Raw genomic sequence first — 22,342 nt, 5'->3', positions numbered from 1 at the left:
TAAGCCTATATTTGAACCTAGGTCTGTCTTGTTTCAAAGTCATTCCACTCAACCAGTATGATGTAGTCTGCTATCTCTTCCTTACCTCTTTTTATACGGATTTTTTTTTGAATGGACTAAAACTGTCTCTATTTGAACACATTGTGATTGTGCAGATAATCCCAGAGAATTTTTTTATTTTCTTAATTTTTTTAATTAAGGTACCATTGATATGCATTCTTATGAAGGTTTCACATGAAAAACAATGTGGTTACTACATTGACCCATAGTATTGAGTCCACATTGCAGTCACTGTCCATCAGTGTAGTAAGATGCCACAGAGTCATTACTTGTCTTCTCTATGCTACACTGTCTTCCCGGCGATGCCCCACACACCATGTGTGCCAATCATAATACCCCCCAATCCCCTTCTCCTCCCTCCCCACATGCCCTGCCCCTGCCCTTTGGTAACCATTAGTCCCTTCTTGGAGTTTGTGAGTCTCCTGCTGTTTTGTTCCTTCAGTTTGCTTCATTGTTATACTCCACAAATGAGGGAAATCACTTAGTACTTCTCTTTCTCTGCCTGACTTATTTCACTGAGCCTAATACACTCTAGCTCTATCCATGTTCTTGCAAATGGTAGGATTTGTTTCTTTCTTATGGCTGAATAGTATTCCATTGTGTATATGTAACACTTCTTCTTTATCCATTCATCTACTGATGTACACTTAGGTTACTTCCATATTTGACTATTGTAAATAGTGCTGCATTAAATATAGGGGTGCATATGTCTTTTCTGGCATCATTAATATATAGTTACATGAGCAACATTGTGATTACTAGATTCCTCCCATTATCAAGTCCCCACCACATATCCCATTACAGTCCATCAGTGTAGTAAGATGCTTTAGAGTCACTACTTGCCTTCTCTGTGCTATAGTGCCTTCCCTGTGCCCCCCAACATTATGTGTGCTAATCATAATGCCCCTTATTCCCCTTCTCCCAACCTTCCTTCTCACCCCACCCCCAGTGCCTCTCCCTTTGGCAACTGTTAGTCCATTCTTGGGTTCTGTGAGTCCACTGCTCTTTTTTGCTTTTTGTTCCTTCAGTTTTTGTTCCTTCAGTTTTTGCTTTTTTCTTAAGCTCCACAGATCAGTGAAATTATTTGGTACTTATGGTTTAATTTCTCCACTTGGCTCCATTCATGTTGTTGCAAATGGTAGGATTTGTTTTCTTCTTATGGCTAAAGAATATTCCAGTGTGTATATGTACCACATCTTCTTTATCCATTCATCTACTGATGGACACGGGTTACTTCCATTTCTTGGCTACTGTAAATAGTGCTGTGATAAACATGGGGTGCATATGTCTTTTTCAAACTGGGATCCTGCATTCTTAGGGCAATTCCTGGGAGTGTAATTCCTGGATCAAATGGTATTTCTATTTTTAGTTTTTAAGGAACCTCCATATTGCTTTCCACAATGGTTGAAATAGTTCACATTCTCACCAGCAGTGCAGGAGGGTTCACCTTTCTCTACATCCTCACCAGCATTTGTCTTTCCTAGTCTTTTGGATGTTGGCCATCCTAATTGGTGTGAGGTGATATCTCATTGTGGTTTTAATTTGCATTTGTCTGATAATCAGCAATGTGGAGCATCTCTTCATGTGCCTGTTGGCCATCTGAATTTCTTCCTTGGAGAATTGTATGCTCATATCCTTTGCCCAATTTTTAATTGGGTTATTTGCTTTTTGGGTGTTGAGGCATGTGAGTTCATTATATATTTTGGATGTTAACCCTTGTCGGATATGTTGTTTACAAATATATTTTCCCATACTGTAGGATGCCTTTTGTTCTGCTGATGGTGTCCTTTGCTGTACAGAAGCTTCTTGGCTTGATGTAGTCCCATTTATTCATTTTTGCTTTGGTTTCCCTTCCCAAGGGGATGTATTCAGGAAAAAGTTGTTCATGTTTCTATTCAAGAAACTTTTGCCTGTGTTTTCTTCTAAGAGTTTTATGGTTTCATGACTTACATTCAGGTCTTTGATCCATTTTGAGTTTACTTTTGTGTATGGGGTTAGAAAATAATCCAGTTTCATTTTCTTGCATGTGGCTGTCCAATTTTGCCAACACCAGTTGTTGAAGAGGCTGTCCTTCCCCATTGTATGTTCATGGCTCCTTTATCATATATTAATTGACCATATATGTATGGGTTTATATCTGAGCTCGCTAGTCTGTTCCATTGGTCAATGGTTCTGTTCTTGTGCTGGTACCAAATTGTCTTGATTACTGTGGCTTTGTAGTAGAGCTTGAAGTCGGGGAGCGAGATCCCCCAGCTTTATTCTTCCTTCTCAGGATTGCTTTGGCTATTTGGGGTCTTTTGTGTTTCCATATGAATTTTAGAACTTATTTGCTCTAGTTCATTGAAGAATGCCATTGGTACTTTGATAGGGATTGCATTGAATCTGTAGATTGCTTTAGGCAGGAGGGCCATTTTGACAATGTTAACTCTTCCTACACGTAAGCACAGAAAGTATTTCCATTTATTGGTATCCTCTTTAATTTCTCTCATGAGTGTCTTGCAGTTTTCAAGGAATAGGTCTTTCACTTCCTTAGTTAGGTTTATTGCTAAGTATTTTATTCTATTTGATGCAATTGTGAAATAAATTGTTTTCCTGATTTCTCTTTCTGCTAGTTCATCATTAGTGTATAGGAATGCAATAGATTGCTGTGTATTAATTCTGTATCCTGTTACTTTGCTGAATTCAGATAATAAATCTAGTAGTTTTGGAGTGGATTCTTAGGTTTTTTTTTAATGTACAATATCATGTCATCTCCAAACAGTGACAGTTTTACTTGTTCCTTACCAATCTGGATGCCTTTTATTTCTTTGTGCTGTCTCATTGCTGTGGCCAGGACCTACGAAACTATGTTGAATGAAAAAGTGTGGAGAGTGGGCATCCTGGTCTTGTTTCCAATCTTAGGGGAAAAGCTTTCAGCTTTTCACTGTTAAGTATGATGTTGGGTGTGAGTTTGTCATATATGGCATTTATTATGTTGAGGTACTTGCCCTCTATACCCATTTTGTTGAGAGTTTTCATCATGAATGGATGTTGAATTTTGTCAAATGCTTTTTCAGCATGTATGGAGATGATTATGTAGTTTTTATCCTTCTTTTTGTTGAGGTGGGTGTCTGATGTTGATAGATTTACGATTATTGTACCATCCTTGCATCCCTGGAATAAATCCTACTTGATCATGATGGATGATCTTTCTGATAAAATTTTAATTTGTTTTGCAAATTTTTGTTGAGTATTTTTGCATCTGTGTTATTCAGGGACATTGGTCTATAGTTTTCTTTTTTTGTGGTGTCTTTGCCTGCTTTTGGTATTAGAGTGATACTGGCTTCATAGAATGAGTTTGGAAGTATTCCCTCCTCTTCTAATTTTTGGAAAACTTTAAGGAGGGTGAGTATTAGGTCCTCACTAAATATTTGATAAAAGTCAGTGGTGAAGCCATCTGGTCCAGGGGTTTTGTTCTTAGGTAGTTTTTTGATAGCCAGTTTAATTTCATTGTTGGTAATTGGTCTGTGCAGATTTTCTGTTTCTTCCTGAGTCACCTTTGGAAGACTGTATTTTTCTAGAAAGTTATTCATTTCTTCCAGTTTATCCAGTTTATTAGCATATAATTTTTCATACTATTCTCTAATAATTCTTTGTATTTCTGTGGTGTCCATAGTGATTTTTTCCTTCTCATTTCAGATTATGTTTATGTATGTAGACTCTATTTTTCTTGATAAGCCTGACTTGGGGTTTATCTGTTCTGTTTATTTTCTCTTCTATTGTTTTATTTTACCCAATTTTATTTATTTATACTCTAATCTTTATTATGCCCCTACTTCTACTGACTTTGGGCCTCATTTGTTCTTCTTTTTCTAGTTTCCTAAATTGGGAGTTTAGACTGTTCATATGGGATTGTTCTTTCCTGAGGTAGATCTGTATTAGCCTTTACTTCCCTCTTAGCACAGCCTTCACTATGTCTGACAGATTTTGCAGTGTTGAATTACTGTGATTTGTCTTCATATATTTCTTGATCTCTGTTTTTATTTGGTCATTGATCCATTGATTATTTAGGATCATGTTGTTAGCCCATGTCTTTGTGGGCTTTTTTGTTTTCTCTGCATGATTTATTTCTAGTTTCATACCTTTGTGGTCTGACAAGGTAGTGGGTACAATTTCAATCTTTTCGAATTATGAGAGGCTCTTTTTATGACCTAGTATATGATCTATTCTTGAAAATGTTCCATTTGCACTTGAGAAGAATGTGTATCCTGTTGCTTTTGGGTGGACTGTTCTGAAGATGTCCGTTAGGTCCATCATACCAATGTGTTTTTCAGTGTCTGTCTCCTTGCTTATTTTCTGTCTGGTTGATCTGTTGTTTGGAGTGAGTAGTATGTTGAAGTCTCCTAGATAAATGCATTGTATTCTATTTCCCCTCTTAATTCTGTTATTGTTTGTTTCACATATTTGGATGCTCCTATGTTAGTTGCACAGATATGTGTAATGGTTATATCCTCTTGTTGGATTGACCCCTTATCATTATGGAATGTGCTTCTTTGTCTCTTGTAACTTTCTTTGTTTTGAAGTCTATTTTGTCTGATACAAGTACTGCAACTCCTGCTATTTTCTACCTATTAGTTGCATGAAATATCTTTTTCCTTCCCTTCAGTTTTAGTCTGTATGTCTTTGAGTTTAAAGGGAGTCTCTTTTAGGCAGCATATAGATGGGGCTTGGAATTTTATCCATTCAGTGACTATGTCTTTTGATCAGTGCATTCAGACCATTTACATTTAGTGTGATTACCAAAAGATATGTACTTATTTATATTGCAGGCTTTAGATTCATGGTTACCAAAGGTTCAAGGGTAACTTCCTTCATATCTAACAGTCTAATTTAACACACTTAGTTTGCTACTACAAACAGAATCTAAAGGTTCTTTTTTTTTCCCCCATTTTCTTCCTCTACCATTCTTTATATAGTAGGTATCATATTCTGTACCTTTCATTTATCCCTTGACTGACTTTTGGGGTGTAGTTGATTTGATTTTGCATCTGCTTAGTAATTAATTGCTCTGCTTTCTTTACTGTGGTTTTATTTCCTCTGGGGACAGCTATTTAGCCTTAGGAACACTTCCATCTATAACAGTCTCTCCAAAATACACTGTAGAGATGGTTTGTGGAAGCTAAATTCTCTCATCTTTTGTTTATCTGGAAATTGTTTAATCCCTCCTTCAAATTTAAATGATAATCTTGCTTGGTAGAGAATTCTTATTTCAAGGCCCTTCTTTTTCATTGCATTAAATATATCATGCCACTCCCTTCTGGCCTGTATGGTTTCTGTTGAAAAGTCTCATGACAGCCTGATGGGTCTTCCTTTGTATGTTATCATTTTTCTCCCTATGGCTACTTTTAATACTCTGTCCTTATCCTTTATCTTTGCCATTTTAATTATTATATGTCTTCATGTTGTCTTCCTTGGGTCCCTTGTGTTGGGAGATCTGTGCACCTCCATGGCCTGAGAGACTAGTTCCTTCCCCAGATTGGGGAAGTTTTCAGCAATTACCTCCTCAAAAACAATTTCTATCCCTTTTTATCTCTCTTCTTCTTCTGGTATCCCTATAATGCAAATATTGTTCCATTTGGATTGGTCACACAGTTCTATCAATATTCTTTCATTCCTAGAGATCCTTTTTCTCTCTGTGACTCAGCTTCTTTATATTCCTCTTCTCTATTTCTATTCCACTTACCATCTCCTCTACTTCATCTAATCTGCTTTTAAATCCCTGAATTTTGTTTTATTTCAGATATTGTATTCCTTAATGATTGAATCTCAGTCCTGAATTCATCCCTGAATTTTTTAATATTTTTCTGTACCTCCATGAGCATGTTTTTGATTTTTATTTTGAAATCTCTTTCAGGAATATTGATGAGTTCAGTTTCACTTGGCCTTTTTTCTCTTGTTAGTGGGATTTTGGTTTGAACTGGGTTCCTTTGATGTTTCATATTTATATGTAAAGCCCTGTGGTTCCCAGAAGCTGTACTCTCTAGAGTTTCTCAACCCCTGAAACAATGTCAGGGGTTGCAAGGTAGTGGCAATGGTGTCTGGAGGGAGTAAAGAGCTATTTCCTGCTTCCCAGCTGCTCTGCCTCTATCCACTGCCAGAACCAGTGGGCTGAGCATACAGGTGTAAGCCTCTATGCTTTGCATTTGTAGCTGCCATTGGAGTGGCCTCCCTTTAGCTGGCCCAGCACCAGGGCAGGGTCTGCCAGTTTTCCAGCTGGTGCTAGCCAGCTGGAAGGAAGGTATAGCAGGTTGTGTATCACAGTTTAGGGCCTTGGAGCTGTGTTTCAAGCCAGGAGAATGGAGTGCCTGAAGCTCCTGAAAGTTCCCAGCCTGCTGGGCAGAGTGCACCCAGACAATTTTGTCCACCTGTCCTTTCTCCTGAGCAGTAAGCTCTGTGCAATCCTTGCCCCTTTGGCAGCCCTCTCACTGTTAGGAAGTCTCTCAGAGTACCCGCCTTTATTTTGTCCCAGAGCAGCTGGATATGTACCCATTTTCCACAAGTGGCTGGAATTTTAGACTCTCCAAGTAATTCGCCTCTCTTAGCTTTCCAATCCCACTAATCTCCATAGCACCATGTAATGTAGGTTCATGCTCCCAGAGCAGATCTCCAGAATGTTCAGCAGTCATAGGCTTGCACTCCCTCCCCACTCCATTTCTCTTCCTCCCACCAGTGAGCTGGGGTGGGGCAAGGCTTGGGTCCTGCTGGATCATGGTTTTGCTATGTTTCCATGTTCCATGAGGTCTGTTCCTTTTACCAGTTGTATGCAGTCTGGCATGACCTTCTTTCCTGTTGCTCTTTCAGGATTAGTTGTATTAACTATATTTTCATATTATATGTGGTTTTGGGAGGAGCCTCTGTCTCACCTCTCACACCACCATCTTTAATCCCCTTTTCTTATGGATTTCATAGAAAATTCCCAAACCATTTGTTTTCTGTGTGGGTTTTTTTGTATTTTTTATCTTTAAATCAGTCTTTCTTTTATGATAAGGAAAAGGATCCATGTAAGTGCTCATCTAGTAAGAAATGGTGTAGAATACTTAGCAAATTGTTGACTTTTGTTAAGTTAGAGGCTAAGTTAAAGCTAAGAAAATAGTTTTAGAGTGTTTTGGGGAGTTTTCCTCAGAAAAAAATGTATTTTATCTTTTCTTTTTGTGGTAAAACACTTAACATGAGATCTTCTTAACAAATTTTTAAGTATACAATACAGCATTTTTAAACACAGTATTGTATAGTGGATGTGTAGAATTTATTCATCTTGCATAACTGAATGTTTAAACTTGTTAATTAGCAACTCCCCATTTCCCCCTTCTCCTAGCCCTTGGCAGCCAACAGTTCACTCTGATTCCATGAATTTGCTTATTTGAGATACTCCATATAAGTGGAATCATGCAGTATTTGTCTTTCTTTGTCTGGCTTATTTCACTTAGCATAATGTTCTCCAGGTTCATCCATGTTGTTGCATATTGCAGGTTTTCCTTATTTTTTAAGGTTAAATAATATTCCATCATATGTATATACATTTACCTTATCCATTCAACAGTTGATGGACATTTTTGTTGCTTCCACACCTTAGCAGTTGTAAATAGTGCTGCATTGAACATGAGAGTGTTAACATCTCTTCATGATCCTGATTTCAGTCTTTTGACAAACACCCAGAAGCAGAATTACTGGATCATATGATAATTCTGTTTTTAATTTTTTTAGTAACCTCCATACTTCTTTCCATAGTGGATGCACCATTTTGACTTCCCACCAACAGTATACAGGAGTTCTGATTTCTCCACATCCTCACCAACACTTATCTTTTTGGCTTGTTTGTTTTGTTTTTTCGGTTATTTTTTTTCTTTTTAATTAATAGCCATACTAACAGGATGAGGTGATATCTCAAGTCTAAAGCAAACTGATAAGATTGAAATCTTATCAAGTATCTTTTCCAACCACAATAGGATGACACTAGAAATTAGCAGAGACATTCAAGAGAAATTAAAGAGGACACAAATAAGTGGATATCTATTCCATGCTCATGGAAGGAATAATTAATATTGTCAAAAAGGCCATCTTTCCCTAAGTAATTTACAGATTCAGTGCAATCCCTATCAAAATACCAACAGCATTTTTCAATGAACCAGAGCAAATAATTCTAAAATTCATATGGAACCACAAAAGACCCCAAATAGCCAAAGCAATCCTGAGAAAGAAGAACAAAGCTAGCAGAATTAAGTTCCCTGATTTCAATCTATACTAAAAAGCCACAGTAATCAAAACAGTATGATACTGGCACAAAAACAGACCCCTAGATCAATGGAATAGAATAGAGAGCCCAGATATAAACCCATGCTTATATGGTGAATTAATATACAATAAAGGAGCCATGGATATACAATGGGGAAATGACAGCCTCTTCAACAACTGCTGTTGGCAAAACTGGACAGCTACATGCAAGGGAATGAAACTGCATTACTAACTCCATACACAAAGGTAAACTGGAAATGGATTAAAGACCTAAATGAAAGATATGAAACCATGAAACTCTTAGAAGAAAACAGAGGCAAAAATCTCCTGAACATAAGAATAAGTAATTTTTTCCTGGACACACCTCCTCGGTCAAGGGAAACAAAGAATGAACAAGTGGAACTACCATAAACTAAAAAGCTTTTGTACAGCAAAGAATACCATCAGCAGAACAAAAAGGCATCCTACACTGTGGGAGAATATATTTGTAAACAATTTATTCAGTAAGGAGTTAACATCCAAAATATGTAAATAACCCATATGACTCAACACCAAAAAAAACAAATAACCAATTAAAAAATGCACAGAGGACCTGAACAGATATTTTTCCAATAAAGAAATACAGATGGCCAACAGGCACATGAAAAGATGCTCCACATCACTAATCATCAGGGAAATGCAAATCAAAACCTCAGTGAGATATAACCACATTAGTAAAAATGGCCATTATCCAAAAGACAAGAAATAACAAGTGTTGGCAAAGATGTGAAGAAAAGGGAACCCTCCTACACTGTTGGTTGGAATGTCAGTTGGTACAGCCACTGTGGAAGGCAGTATGGAGGTTCTTCAAAAATGAAAAATAAAAATACCATACACCACAGTAATTCCACTTCTAGGAATTTATGCAAAGAAAACAGAATCTCTGCTTGTAAAAGTTATATGCACCCCTGTGTTTATTGCCTCAATATTTATAATAGCCAAGATATGGAAGCAACCAAATAGATGAATGGTATAAAGAAGAGGTGGTATATACACACAATGGATTATTATTCAGGTATAAAAAAGAAAGAAGTACTGCCATTTATAACAACATGGATGGACCTAGAATATATTATGCTAACTGAAATAAGCCAGGCAGAAGAAGACAAACACTATATGATTTCACTTTTTTGTGGAATCTAAAAACGAAACAAAACAAAGTGAATGAAATAGCAGTAGACTCATAGACATGGAGAAGTGACTGATGTTTACCATGAGGGAGGGGTTGGGGTGCGTGGATTGGGAAGGTGAGGGGATAAAGGGACTAAAAGGACACAAAAATTCTCAATCATAATATAAGCTGGTCACTGGGATGGAAGTGCTGCATGAAGAATATGAACAATGATTCTTTAACATCTTCCTATGTTGACAAATAATAACTGTACTAAATGGAGGTGAGGATTTAATAATATGGGTAAATGTTGAAACACTGTAATGTATACTTGAAACCAATATAAGATTGTATATCAACTACACTGCAATAAAAAAATAATATCCAGATCAAAAAAAAAAAAAGAAAATTAGCACAGCCTAGAATGTGTTTTGAATAGAAGTTATGTCTACAAATATAGGTTTTTTGTCATTATAATAGTTTAATACTATAACCCAGAAATACATAGCCTTATTAGTATAAACATGATTTATTTAATATAGAATTATATAAAAACGGAACCCCAATTATATATTGCATCTATATCCATGGCCTGACCCACCCCCCACCCATTCTAAGAATGCTTGTCCTTTGTTTTTTGTTCTTTATTGAAGTATAGTTAATATACAACCTTATATTGGTTTCAAGTATACAACATAGTGTTTCAACAGTTACCCATATTATTAAATCCTCACCCCCACTACTGTCTGTCAATGTAGGATGTTATAGACTCGTTGGCTATATTCTCCATGCTGTACTAGCATCCCCATGACCAACTTTGCAGCTCTGAAAGTGGATGTGTTTTAAGTAACATAGAGAAAGAAAAGTCTCTCCATACAAGCCTTTGTACTAGGTCCCTTTGAAGCTCTATGCTATTGATGGAGGAACAAGTCATTATTTTTTCAAAATGTAGATTACTTCCCATTCCTTTATTTAAGATGTATTAGATAGATTCTGAATCACAAAGATCTTACTGATTTTCCTAATAATCCCCCAAAACAAGAGTTTTTTAGGTATTGAGTATGAAAACTCAGAGAGGTTTGTCCAAGAATTTATAGTAGGAAATGGCATAGCTGGGGTTTTAAATCCAGTGGCTGGCCCTTTCTACTGTTCTACATTGTCCTCATTATGTGCATAGTCTTGTGCTCTACCTGGAGGTAGATAAGAAAATAAGAACTTATTATAATCCATTTCTTGCACTTTAGGACCTTAAAGACTATTTACTTGTAACATGTATTCAATTCTTATAAAGGGAAGTATGTTCCTTCACCTTTTATGGATTTTCTTTTCCCTCAAAATTATGATAATATTTAGAGTAGAAGACTTTTGTTTTCTTTCCTGAAGTCATTTATTATTCTGAATATTGCTTTTGTCTGAGTGGTTTTATGTACCTATACAATGGTTTGCTGAAATATCTTTCATATAAAGATTCTTTCTTTCTCACTAGAAATCACTGTTTTAAATACATTGGCAAAATCTGTGTCTGTCAAAGTCATCTTCTATACCTGACTTCTTACTTTGTCCCTTTCTTACTTAAATTAAGGTATACACTACTTTCTTCCATTAACTCTCCACTTAAATGTCTTTATGAAATGACAAAATCTATATCAATTAATTTAATGCTATTCTTTTTTAAGAGATTCAACTCAGGAAGGATTATTTTAAGTACTTTCTACATTCATTGAGGATATTAAAAAGTGTGAGTGGATCCAAATTAATTTTGGGGGGACATGAACCCAAGACATTTGAGACAGAAAACATGGGTTTGAGGAGATAATCATTATTACTGAATACTGCCACCTTGCAAAAATTTTGACCACAGTTATTCAGGAAATTGCTTATATGATCATTCTCATAGATAACACTTCAATATATTCACAGATCTATCTTAATATAAAAGAACTTTTTTCTGAAAAATAAAAAACAACACCAAAAAGAAATAGCTCCCCAAAATACCAACCTGTCTTCCCTGTCACTTCTTACCCTTGGATAGAGGATTGGGTTGTACCCTGCATCAATTAATTTATAGAAATAATCTGAGTTACTTAGCTATCTTGGCAATGGGTTTCAGCCCCAGACAAGTTCACTATGGATTCAGTGAGACCAAAGAAATGACAGTGGAACATTCTTGGGGTAAAAGAGTTCATACCCAACCTTATTCCCATGGTGGCAGGTCAATCGCTAGAATCCTGTTCACTCAAAGTGAGTCTGCATGCAGCAAGCTGGTCTCTGCCTCTGGGACTCTCTGTCCCTGCAGCAGTCTTAGTCTCAGTCCTTGGCCCTGCCACCGCTGCAGTCTCTGCTCTCCTGCAACCTTGCAGCCCTGAGGCCTGGCAGCCGTGACACTGTATCACCCAGAGCCCTGGGTGGAGCTCTTTATATAAAGTCAATAATAATGTACTGCCCACATGTGTGTAGTGAACTAGCCAACCAGGGCCAGGTGAGAATCCTGGCCATGGGAACCTTCACTTTATGTGCTTAATTATGTGCCTAGTGAACAAATTCACTACCTTAAGCTCAATATTACTACAGCTCTTTTTCAGGCTCCATCTAGAAATTAAGTACTTAGGTTGATGCTATAGAAATATACTCAAGTGGGATAAATAATTGACCAGCTGCCACATATTTATTTAGTCAAACTAAGTGGATTTTAATGAATGCAATAATACAGGAGAATTTAAAATTCTTCCTTTTATTAGCTAAGGTAGTTTAGTAACTCGATTTTGTGCCAGATGTTGACAATGTTTGCATAAAATGTTTTTAATTTATTGGCATGCTTTTCCATATTGGTTTAAATCAAGTACTAAAGCTGGATGGGACCATAGAGAATACTTTTTATATTCATTAGAAAGCTAAATAAAACATTTATTTTTCTGATGGAATTCTGGCTTTTCATTTTTTAAAACACTGTTTACAAACATTAAAGTACATTAAAGTATTTAGAAGGATGTTAATGTTCTCTGGTAATAGGTATAGAACACTGTCTTGACTAAGGGTTTCAGCCCTGGACAAGTTTACTGTGGATCCCGTGAGACCAAGAAATGACAACAGAACGTTCTTGGGGTGAAAGGGTTTATATCTGGCTTTATTTTCATGGCAGTAGGTCAAGCACTAGAATCACATCTGCATCCAGCAGTCTGCAGTTCCATAATCCACCTCTGTCTCTGCCTCTGCTCAGAGTGCTGGGGAGAGCTCTTTATATAGTGACTCAATAGTAGCTCATTGCCCACCGGTGTGGAAGCAGTAGCCTAGGAGTAGGCCAGTTACATCACCAAGTAGTTTAGGGTCATGTAAGGATTCTGGCTGTAGGAAAGTCCATTTCCCCACAAACACCCATTTGGAATTTACTAAAAAGGAAGTGACTGTCTTTCCTCTTAAATGATCACTATTCTCATATTTTATTTCCTAAACAGAGAAATAATGATGAGTTCTGTTTAAGTCGAAAAGATGAAGAGAAAAAGTTCTGATTACTAATTCATTATCAGTAGAATTATCATCAGATATTTGTGGAATATACCTTGTTCTCTAATCTAAAATATTTAATAAAACATCTCCATCTTAGAATGGAGGGAAATCTCCTTAGAATCCTGTATATTTCAACAGTTCACTGGGATTACTTCCAGTGTAAAAGTTGAAGTATAGGGAAACAAGGAAATATATCCTTCATCTTAATAAATGTGTAGTAAGGGACTACATTGTAGAAATAAAGAATTGATTTTGTGGGGTTGTTTTCTTCTTTTCAGCTAGTTTACATTAGGTTTATACTTTTACATTTCAATTGGAATAGTCTAATACTATTGGACATTGAGAGCAAAAAATATGAAAAATATATTAGGAAGATATATAGTATTCCCAAGACTACCATCTTAACATAATGTTTTATTGGAATATTTTTAATATATTTTCAAACTCTTTATGAACATAAATGTTCATGAAATTTCTCCCCCACCTCCATGGCAAACCATCCCATCAGAAAGCCTTATAGGTATGGAGAGATAAAAGAGTAAAGATGAAGATAAAAAAAGCTGAAGGAAACTTCATGGAAAGATACTCCCATCCAAGTGCTTTAAAAGAATGGCAATATCCGGGGCTTTTTACAGATGCATAGTGGTTAAAATCATAAATAAGGCCAGGAGTCAACACTGCTCAAGTTCAGATTCTAGCTTTACTAGTTAAGCTGTTAGACTTAATGGCAAGTTACTTAGTATCTCTGTATGACTCCATTTCCTTATCTGTAAAATGTCTAAGGATTCAACTAAATAATGTGTGCATTTACAGCAATGACTGACACATAGTAAGTTCTCAATAAATATTAACCATTAGAATGGAAGTCATTGTTTACACTTTTAGACAGCTTCTTGTATTTTGTATCAGTTGGCAAATAACATTGGCACTTTACTGATTTAAGAAAAGAATCATTGGAAGGACTTTCTCACATGGTTATCTGAAGTATCTAATATCAAGAGAGACCTGCATTAGAAAACACAAAATGTATGAAAACAGATATAGAAAGATACCTTTCCTTTCAAAATATTTGTGGTTTCAGTTTGATACTACTTCAATAGCTGACATAAGAAATAAGACTTTTAGGTTTTCCTGGAAAAAAAGATGGCAACATAAGAAGTAAGGCAGAAATCACCTCCCAAAACCACATATACTATGAAAATACAGCAAATACAACTAATCCTAAAAGAGTGACCAGAAATAAGATTACACCAGCCAGTCTACATTTGGGAAACAGGATGGAAAATCTGCATCATAGAAAGGGTAAACTAACAAAGCCATGACCCAATAGGACCCGAGCACTCCCCTACCCCCAGCTAACTGGCAGGAGAAAGAGAGAGTGGGGAGGGAGTAGAAGCCCAGGATTGCTAAACACCCAGCACTAGAAATCTACTCTGGGAGCACAAACCCACCTTGCCTGGTGCTCTGGAGATTAGAGGGGTTGAAAAGCAAGGTCACAGACTGAGATTCCAGCTACTTGTGGAGAACAGGTTCCCACAACTGGCTGGTCTGGGACAAAAGAAAGGTGGGCACTTTAGAAGACTTCCCAACAGTGAGAGGGCTGCTGAAGGGGCAAGGATTACACAGAGCTTGCTGCTCAGGAGAAGGAACAGGGGGACAAAATCACCCTGGCACATTCAGCCCAGTAGGTTGGGAACTTCAGGAGCTTCAGGCGCTCCATCCCTGTGACTGGCAGCTAAGCCCCGAAGCCCCCCACTGCAACAAGTGGCCTGCTGCTCCTTCCTCACAGCTGGCCCCTGCATGCTAACATGCTGCACCTGGCATTGCACCAGGCCAGGGGAGGGCAGCCCCATTTACGACAACTACAAAGGCTTAATGCTGAGGTTGCTCCATATGCATGCAGCTAACTGACCCTGACTGAGGAGACAGGCACTGCTGCCAGGAAGCAGGAAAGAGCTCTGTCCCACAAGCAGGCAATGGCAAGCCTTGCGTGGGACCCCCGCCATCACTCCAGGCCAGCAGGAGGACAGCCCCACCTACAGCAGCTTAGACGTTTAAAGCAGAAGCTGCTTCCTGTGTGTGGATCACTGACCCTGACAGCAAAAGCAGGCACTGTGGACGGGAAGCAGAAAAGAGCTCTCTCTTAAGGGTAGTCACTGGTACCACATGCCTGTGACCAATACCATTGTTCCAGGTGCTGGGCAGCTCCAGAGAGCAGAGCTTCTGAACACTAGAGGTCACAGCAAAAACAAACCTAATATTTCTCATTATCCACTACAATTATGAAAAGGCAGAAGAATCTTGTTCAATCCAAAATCCCTAAAACACAAGAAAGAGGGCTCAGTGAAACTGAAATCACTAATCTTCTGCAAAAAGAATTCAAAATAAAAGTCATATTCATGCTAATGGAGCTACAGAAAAATATGCAAGATCTAAGGGACCAATTCAAGAGGGAGATAGACACTTTGAAAAATACAATAGCTGAAATGAAACATACAATGGAGGGATTTAAAAGCATATTAGATGAGGTAGAGGAGACAGTAAGTGGAATATAAATTAGGGAACAGGGATACAGAGAAGCTAAGGAACAGAGAAAAAATATCTAGGAATGAAAGAATATTAAGAGAACTGTGTTACCAATCCAGTGGAACAATATTTGCATTATAGGGGTCCCAGAAGAAGAAGAGAGAAAATGGGATAAAAAGGTCTTTGAGGAGGTAATTTCTGAAAACTCCCCAATATAGGGAAGGAACTAGTCTCTCAGGCCATGGAGGTGCACAGATCTCCCAACACATGGGACCCAAGGAGGAAAACACCAAGATATATAATAAGTAAAATGGGAAAGATCAGGGATAAGGGCAGAGTATCAAAAGCAGCCAGAGAGAGAGAAAATATCACCTACAAAGGAAAACCCATCAGGCTATCATCAGACTTTTCAGCAGAAACCTTACAGGCCAGAAGGGAGTGACATGATACATTCAATGCAATGGAACAGAATGGAGTCAAACAAAGAATACTCAACCCAGAAAGATTACCATTTAAATTTGAAGGCAGGATTAAACAATTTCCAGATAAGCAAAAGTTGAGGGAACTTACCTCCCACAGACCATCTCTACCGTGTATTTTAAAGGGACTGCTGTAGATGGAAGTGCTCCTAAGGCTAAATAGCTGTCACCAGAGATAATAAAACCACAGTAAAGGAAGAAGTTCAATTAATTACTAACCAAATGCAAAATTAAATCAGCTACCCACAAAGTTAGTCAAGGGATACACAAAGAGTACAGAATACAACACCTAACATATAAAGAGTGGAAGTGGAAGAAAAAGAAAGGAGAAAAAAAAGAATCTTCAGATTTTGTTTATAATTGTATAATAAGTGAGTTAAGTTAGACTATTAGATAGTAAAGAAGGTGCCGTTGAACCTTTGGTAACCATGAATCCAAAGCCTGAAATTGCAATAAGTACATATCTATTGATAATCACCCTAAATGCAAATGGACTGAATGCACCAATCAAAAGACACAAAGTCAATGAATGGATAAAAAAATAAAATCCATCTATATGCTGCCTACAACAGATTCACTTTGAACCAAAGGACATACATAGACCAAAAGTGGAGGGATGGAAAAAGATATTTCATGCAAATAGGGAGAAAAAAGCAGGAGTTGCAATACTTGTATCAGATAAAATAGACTTCAAAACAAAGAAAGTCACAAGAGACAAAGAAGGACATTACATAATTATAAAGGGGTCAGTCAAACAAGAAGATAAACCATTATAAATATCTATGCATCCAACACAGGAGCACCTACATATGTGAAACAAATGCTAACAGAATTAAAGGGATAAATAGAATGCAATGCATTCATTTTAGGAGACTTCTACACACCACTTCAAAGGACAGATCAATCAGACAGAAAATAAGCAAGGACACAGAGGCACTGAACAACAAATTAGAACAGATGAACCTGACAGACATCTACAGAACACTCCACCCAAAAGCATCAGGATACATATTTTCAAGTACACAGTGAACATTTTCCAGAATAGATCACATACTAGGCCACAAAAAAGCCTCAGTAAATTAAAAATGATTGAAATTGTGCCAGCCAACTTCTCAGATCAGACAGGCATGAAACTAGAAATAAACTGTGCAAAAAAGCCAAAAACCCAACAAACACATGGAGGCTTAACAACATGCTCCTAAATAATCAATGGATCAATAACCAAATTAAAACACAGATAAGCAATATATAGTGACAAATGAAAACAACAGATTAATGCTCAACTTCTGTGGGATGCAGCGAAGGCAGCAAATCAGGCCTATCTAAAGAAGGAAGAGCAATCCAAAATGAACCATATAAATTCACAATTAATGAAACTGGAAAAAGAACAAATGAGGCCCAAAGTCAGTAGAAGGGACATAATAAAGATCAGAAAAAGAATAAATAAAATTGAGAAGAATCAAACGATAGAAAGAATCGATGAAAACAAGAGCTGGTTCCTTGAGAAAATAAACTAAATAGATAAACCCCTACTCAGAGTTACCAAGAAAAAAACAGAGTCTACACACATAAACAGAATCAGAAATTGAGAAAGGACAAGTCACTATGGACACCACTGAAACACAAAATCTTATTAGAGAATACTATGAAAAATTATATGCTAACAAACTGAATAACCTAGAAGAAATGGACAACTTTCTAGGAAAATACAACCTTCCAAGACTGACCCAGGAAGAAACAGAAAATCTGCACAGACCAATTACCAGCAGTGAAATTGAACTGATAATCAAAAAACTACCCAAGAACAAAAGTCCCAGACCAGATGCTTCACTGCCTAATTTTATCAGACATTTAGACAAGATCTAATACCCATCCTCCTTAAAGTTTTCCAAAAAGTAGAAGAGGAGGGTATACTTCCAAACTCATTCTATGAGGCCAGCATCACTCTAATAGCAAAACCAGACAAAAACACCACAAAAAAAGAAAATTACAGACCAATATCCCTGATGAACATGGATGCAAAAATACTCAACAAAATACTAGCAAGCCAAACTCAAAAATAAATCAAAAAGATCATCCACCATGATCAAGTGGGATGTATTCCAGGGATGAAAGGATGGTACAATATTTGAAAATTCATCAACATCATCCACTACATCAACAAAAAGAAGGACAAAAATCACATGATTATCTCTCCATAGATGCTGAAAAAACATTTGACAAAATTCAACATCCATTCATGATAAAAACTCTCAGTGAACTGGGTATGGAAGGAAGTAACTCAACATAATTAAAGGCCATATATGACAAACCCACAGCCAACATCATACTTAACAGTGAAAAGCTGAAAGCTTTACCTCTAAGATCAGAAACAAGACAAGGATGCCTACTCTCCCCACTTTCATTCAACATGGTACTGGAGGTCCTAGCCACAGCAATAAGACAACACAAAGAAATAAAAGTCACCCAGATCAGCAAGGAACAAGTTAAACTGTCACTGTTTGGAGATGACATGATATTGTACATAAAAAAAGAAAAACTAAGAATCTACTCCAAAACTACTAGAACTAATATCTGGATTCAGCAAAGTTGCAGGATACAAAATTAATACACAGAATTCTGTTGCATTCCTATATACTAACAATGAACTAGCAGAAAGAGAAATCAGGAAAGCAATTCCATTCACAGTTGCATCAAAAAGAATAAAATACCTAGGAATAAACATAACCAAGGATGTGAAAGACCTATACCCTGAAAACGACAAGACACTCGAGATAAATTAAGGAAGACACTAATACATGGAAGTACATCCCACGCTCATGGATAGGAAGAATTAATATTCTCAAATTGGCTATCCTGCATAAAGCAATTGACAGATTCAGTGCACTCCCTAACAAAATACTGACAGCATTATTCAACAAACTAGAACAAATAGTTCTAAAACTCATATGAGATCACAAAATACCATGAATAGCCAAAACAATCCTTAGAAAGAAGAATAAAGTGGGAGGGATTACACTGCCCAACTTCAAGCTCTGCTATAAAGCCACAGTAATCAAGACGATTTGGTCCTGGCCGAAGAACGGACCCATAGATCAATGAAATAGCATAGAGAATCCATGTATAAACCCCCAAATACATGGCCAATTAATATATGATAAAGGAGCCATGGACATACAATGGAGAAATGACAGCCTCTTCAACAACGGGTGTTGGCAAAACTGGCCAGCTATGTGTCAGAGAATGAAACATGGTTACTGTCTAACTCCATACACAAAAGTAAACTCGAAATGGATCAAAGACCTGAACATAAGTCATCAAACCATAAAACTCTTAGAAGAAAACTTAGGCAAAACTCTCTTGAATATAAACATGAGCAACTTTTTCATGAGCATATCTCCCTGGGCAAGGGAAAGAAAAGCAAAAATGAACAAGTGGGAATGTATCAAGCTAAAATCTTCTGTACAGCAAAGATCATCAGTAGAACAAAAAGGCATCCTACAGTATGGGAGAATATTTTCATAAAGTACATATCCAATAAGGGGTTAACATCTGAAATATATAGAGAGCTCACATGCCTCAACACCCAAAAAGCAAATAACCCAATTAAAAATGGGCAGAGTATCTGAACAGACAATTCTCAAAAGAAATTCAGATGGCCAACAGGCACATGAAAGATGTTCCGCATCACTAATCATGAGGGAAATGCAAATCAAAACCAGAATGAGATATCACCTCACACTAGTTAGGATGGCCAGCATCCAAAATACAAGCAACAATAAATGCTGGTGAGGATGCAGAGAAAGGGGAACCCTCCTACATTGTAGGTGGGAATGTAAATTAGTTCAACCATTGTGGAAAGCTATATGGAGGTTCCTCAAAAAACTAAAATAGAAATACCATTTGACCCAGGGATTCCACTCCTAGGAATTTACCCTAAGAAAACAGGATCCCAGATTCAAAAAGACATATGCACCCCATGTTTGTGGCAACACTGTTTACAATAGCCAAGAACTGGAAGCAACCTACGAGTCCATCAGTAGCTGAATGGATAAAGAAGAGGTGGTACATATACACACTGGAATATTATTCAGCCATAAGAAGAAAACAAATCCTACCATTTGCAACAACATGGATGGAGCTAGAGGGTATTATGCTCAGTGAAATAAGCCAGGCAGAGAAAGACAAGTGCCAAATGATTTCACTCATATGTGGAGTATAACAGCAAAGCAAAAACTGAAGGAAGAAAATAGCAGCAGACTCACAGAACCCAAGAATGGACTAGCTGTTACCAAATGGAAAGGGGTTGTGGAGGGTCTTTGGGAAGGGAGCAAGAAGGGGATTGAAGGGTATTATGATTAGCACACATAATATGGGGGTAGGGGACAGGGAAGACAATATAGCACAAGGTCAAGTAGTGACTCTATAGCATCTTACTGTGCTGATGGACAGTGACTATTATGGGGTATGTGGTGGGGACTTGGTAATAGGGGGGAATGCGGTAACTACAATGTTGCTCATGTGAATCCTGAGCAGCATAAGATTGTATATCAATGTTACCTTAATAAAAAAAAGAATAGGAAAAAAAAGACTTTTAAAGCAAAAAAGAAAAGTAATATTTTATCTTCAATTGAGTCTTTCATTAAAAATTCTAAAGATTTATACCAATAGGATGAAAATATTGAAATGAAATAAAGAAACTGTCATGCCACAGTGCACTTTCCTATCACACTTACATTAAGTGTGCCCTATTGGAAGTATAAATGAGGCTTTGAATCTAGATTTTCCTTCATGTATAGTTCCTGCAAAATCCTTTTTCATGTTACAAATCATACTGAAGAGTTTTAGCTTTAAATAGTCCATAAGGAGTTTTATGGATACTTCCCTATGAAGTATCTTTTATTTCATTTTAGCTTTTTCTTTTTCCACAAATAGTTCTGAATGATAGGGAATACCCAAGTTTCCTTGGACATTCTCTTTACCCTTCCCAGTGCCTTCTAACTATTAAGTTTTAGGTCCATTATGAACATAAAAATCTGTGAAGTAGGTCAGGAGATACACAGTGGTTTCAATATCAGGGTTCTAAGGGGTATTAGACAGAAATTGTCAATAAGCAATTTCATTGCTGACTTAATGTAGATCCCCTCTGGGTCCCAGAGATAAAAATTAATTGTGTCTCAACATTACTTGAATATAATACCTCCTGGTCTTTTTTTTTTTTCTGGTTTAGTTTAGAGTCTCTTTTTGGGCTACAGTTTTTAAATTTTAGCTAGACTATAGGGTAAAATGGTATGAACAAAACTTTAAGAAAGGAAACTTAAAATAACCTTTGCTTCTAAAGACTAGAAAATCCTGTAACTACTCACTTGGAAATGCACCGTAAATTCCTTTAATTAATTCCAGGTCACATTTTTTTAGGTGCCTCTATCTTTCTTAAGGAGAAAATTTTTTATTTTAACATAATAAGTAATGTCTGTTTTTAATCTTTTCAGCTACTCAAGTCTTTTTTAAAGTAAGCAAGTTACCAACAGCAAATAATTATTTTTTTATAATAGCAATAAATTTAAAATTATATTTTTGATCCAAGTGCAGTGCTCAACATACAAAAAAACAAAGTAGCCAGTTTATGGCTATTGGCTGCTAAAAATGCGGGCATGAGGATTAATACACCAAATGTCTGAAAAGCCTTTCTGGGCCAAGGTAGTCAACCATGTTACAATTTACTGTGGTAGGCACTGAAGATAAAAGCAATATGACATTCTTTGCCTGTGATTAGTGAAAAGTCTCCTATCAAAATTAGCTCTCATAAAATTTAAGAAACAAAATAATAAGAAGAACTGTCTGGCTTTTATCTTTCTAGATATAATAACAATTTTAAGATAAAAAATAAAATAAAATTAAGTGACATGTGGACTGCAAGCTGTGTGGATGAAGTGGAAGAGGGGAACACCAATGCCATGAAATCCTTTGTACTGGGCTGGCCCACAGTGAACTTTGTGGCTACTTTCAGGTAAGAACCATAGCTCGTCATGGACCTACATGGGTTATATGGGTTAGCTGCCATGAAATGCCATCATCTCTGTTATTTCTAGGATGGAGAGAAAATAATTAATCAAATTTTGTTCCCCCAATTTTGAAAAGAAAAAATTTATTCTAATTGAGTTATTCTGAAATCAATAACTTACAGCCTTTTGATACACACCCTTCTTTTACTCAGTAAGGACACTTGAATACCTTCTGTTTCTCCCAAAGAGCTTATTAAGATGTGTGAAAAATAATGGTGAACATGGAGAACTTTTGGAGTCACTTATCTTGGTGTGACCAGTGATTTGTAGAGACTCTACTGAAACAC

General features: G+C 36.9%; 1 protein-coding gene across 4 annotated transcripts in view; it reads left to right on the top strand.

Annotated features, from left to right (window-relative positions):
• Positions 1-22,342, top strand: part of ARHGAP20 (Rho GTPase activating protein 20) — a 191,242-nt gene that overhangs the window by 112,295 nt on the left and 56,605 nt on the right. For all 4 annotated transcript variants that reach the window (XM_036895688.2, XM_036895694.2, XM_036895690.2 and 1 more), the window contains one exon: positions 21,851-22,000. In XM_036895688.2, coding sequence (XP_036751583.2) covers positions 21,851-22,000 — 150 coding nt within the window. The remainder of the gene's footprint in view (positions 1-21,850; positions 22,001-22,342) is intronic.

Source organism: Manis pentadactyla, chromosome 13, assembly GCF_030020395.1.
Source record: "Manis pentadactyla isolate mManPen7 chromosome 13, mManPen7.hap1, whole genome shotgun sequence".
In the NCBI taxonomy this organism is placed as follows: Eukaryota; Metazoa; Chordata; class Mammalia; order Pholidota; family Manidae; genus Manis; species Manis pentadactyla.
This window is presented reverse-complemented; position numbering and strand designations above follow the sequence as displayed.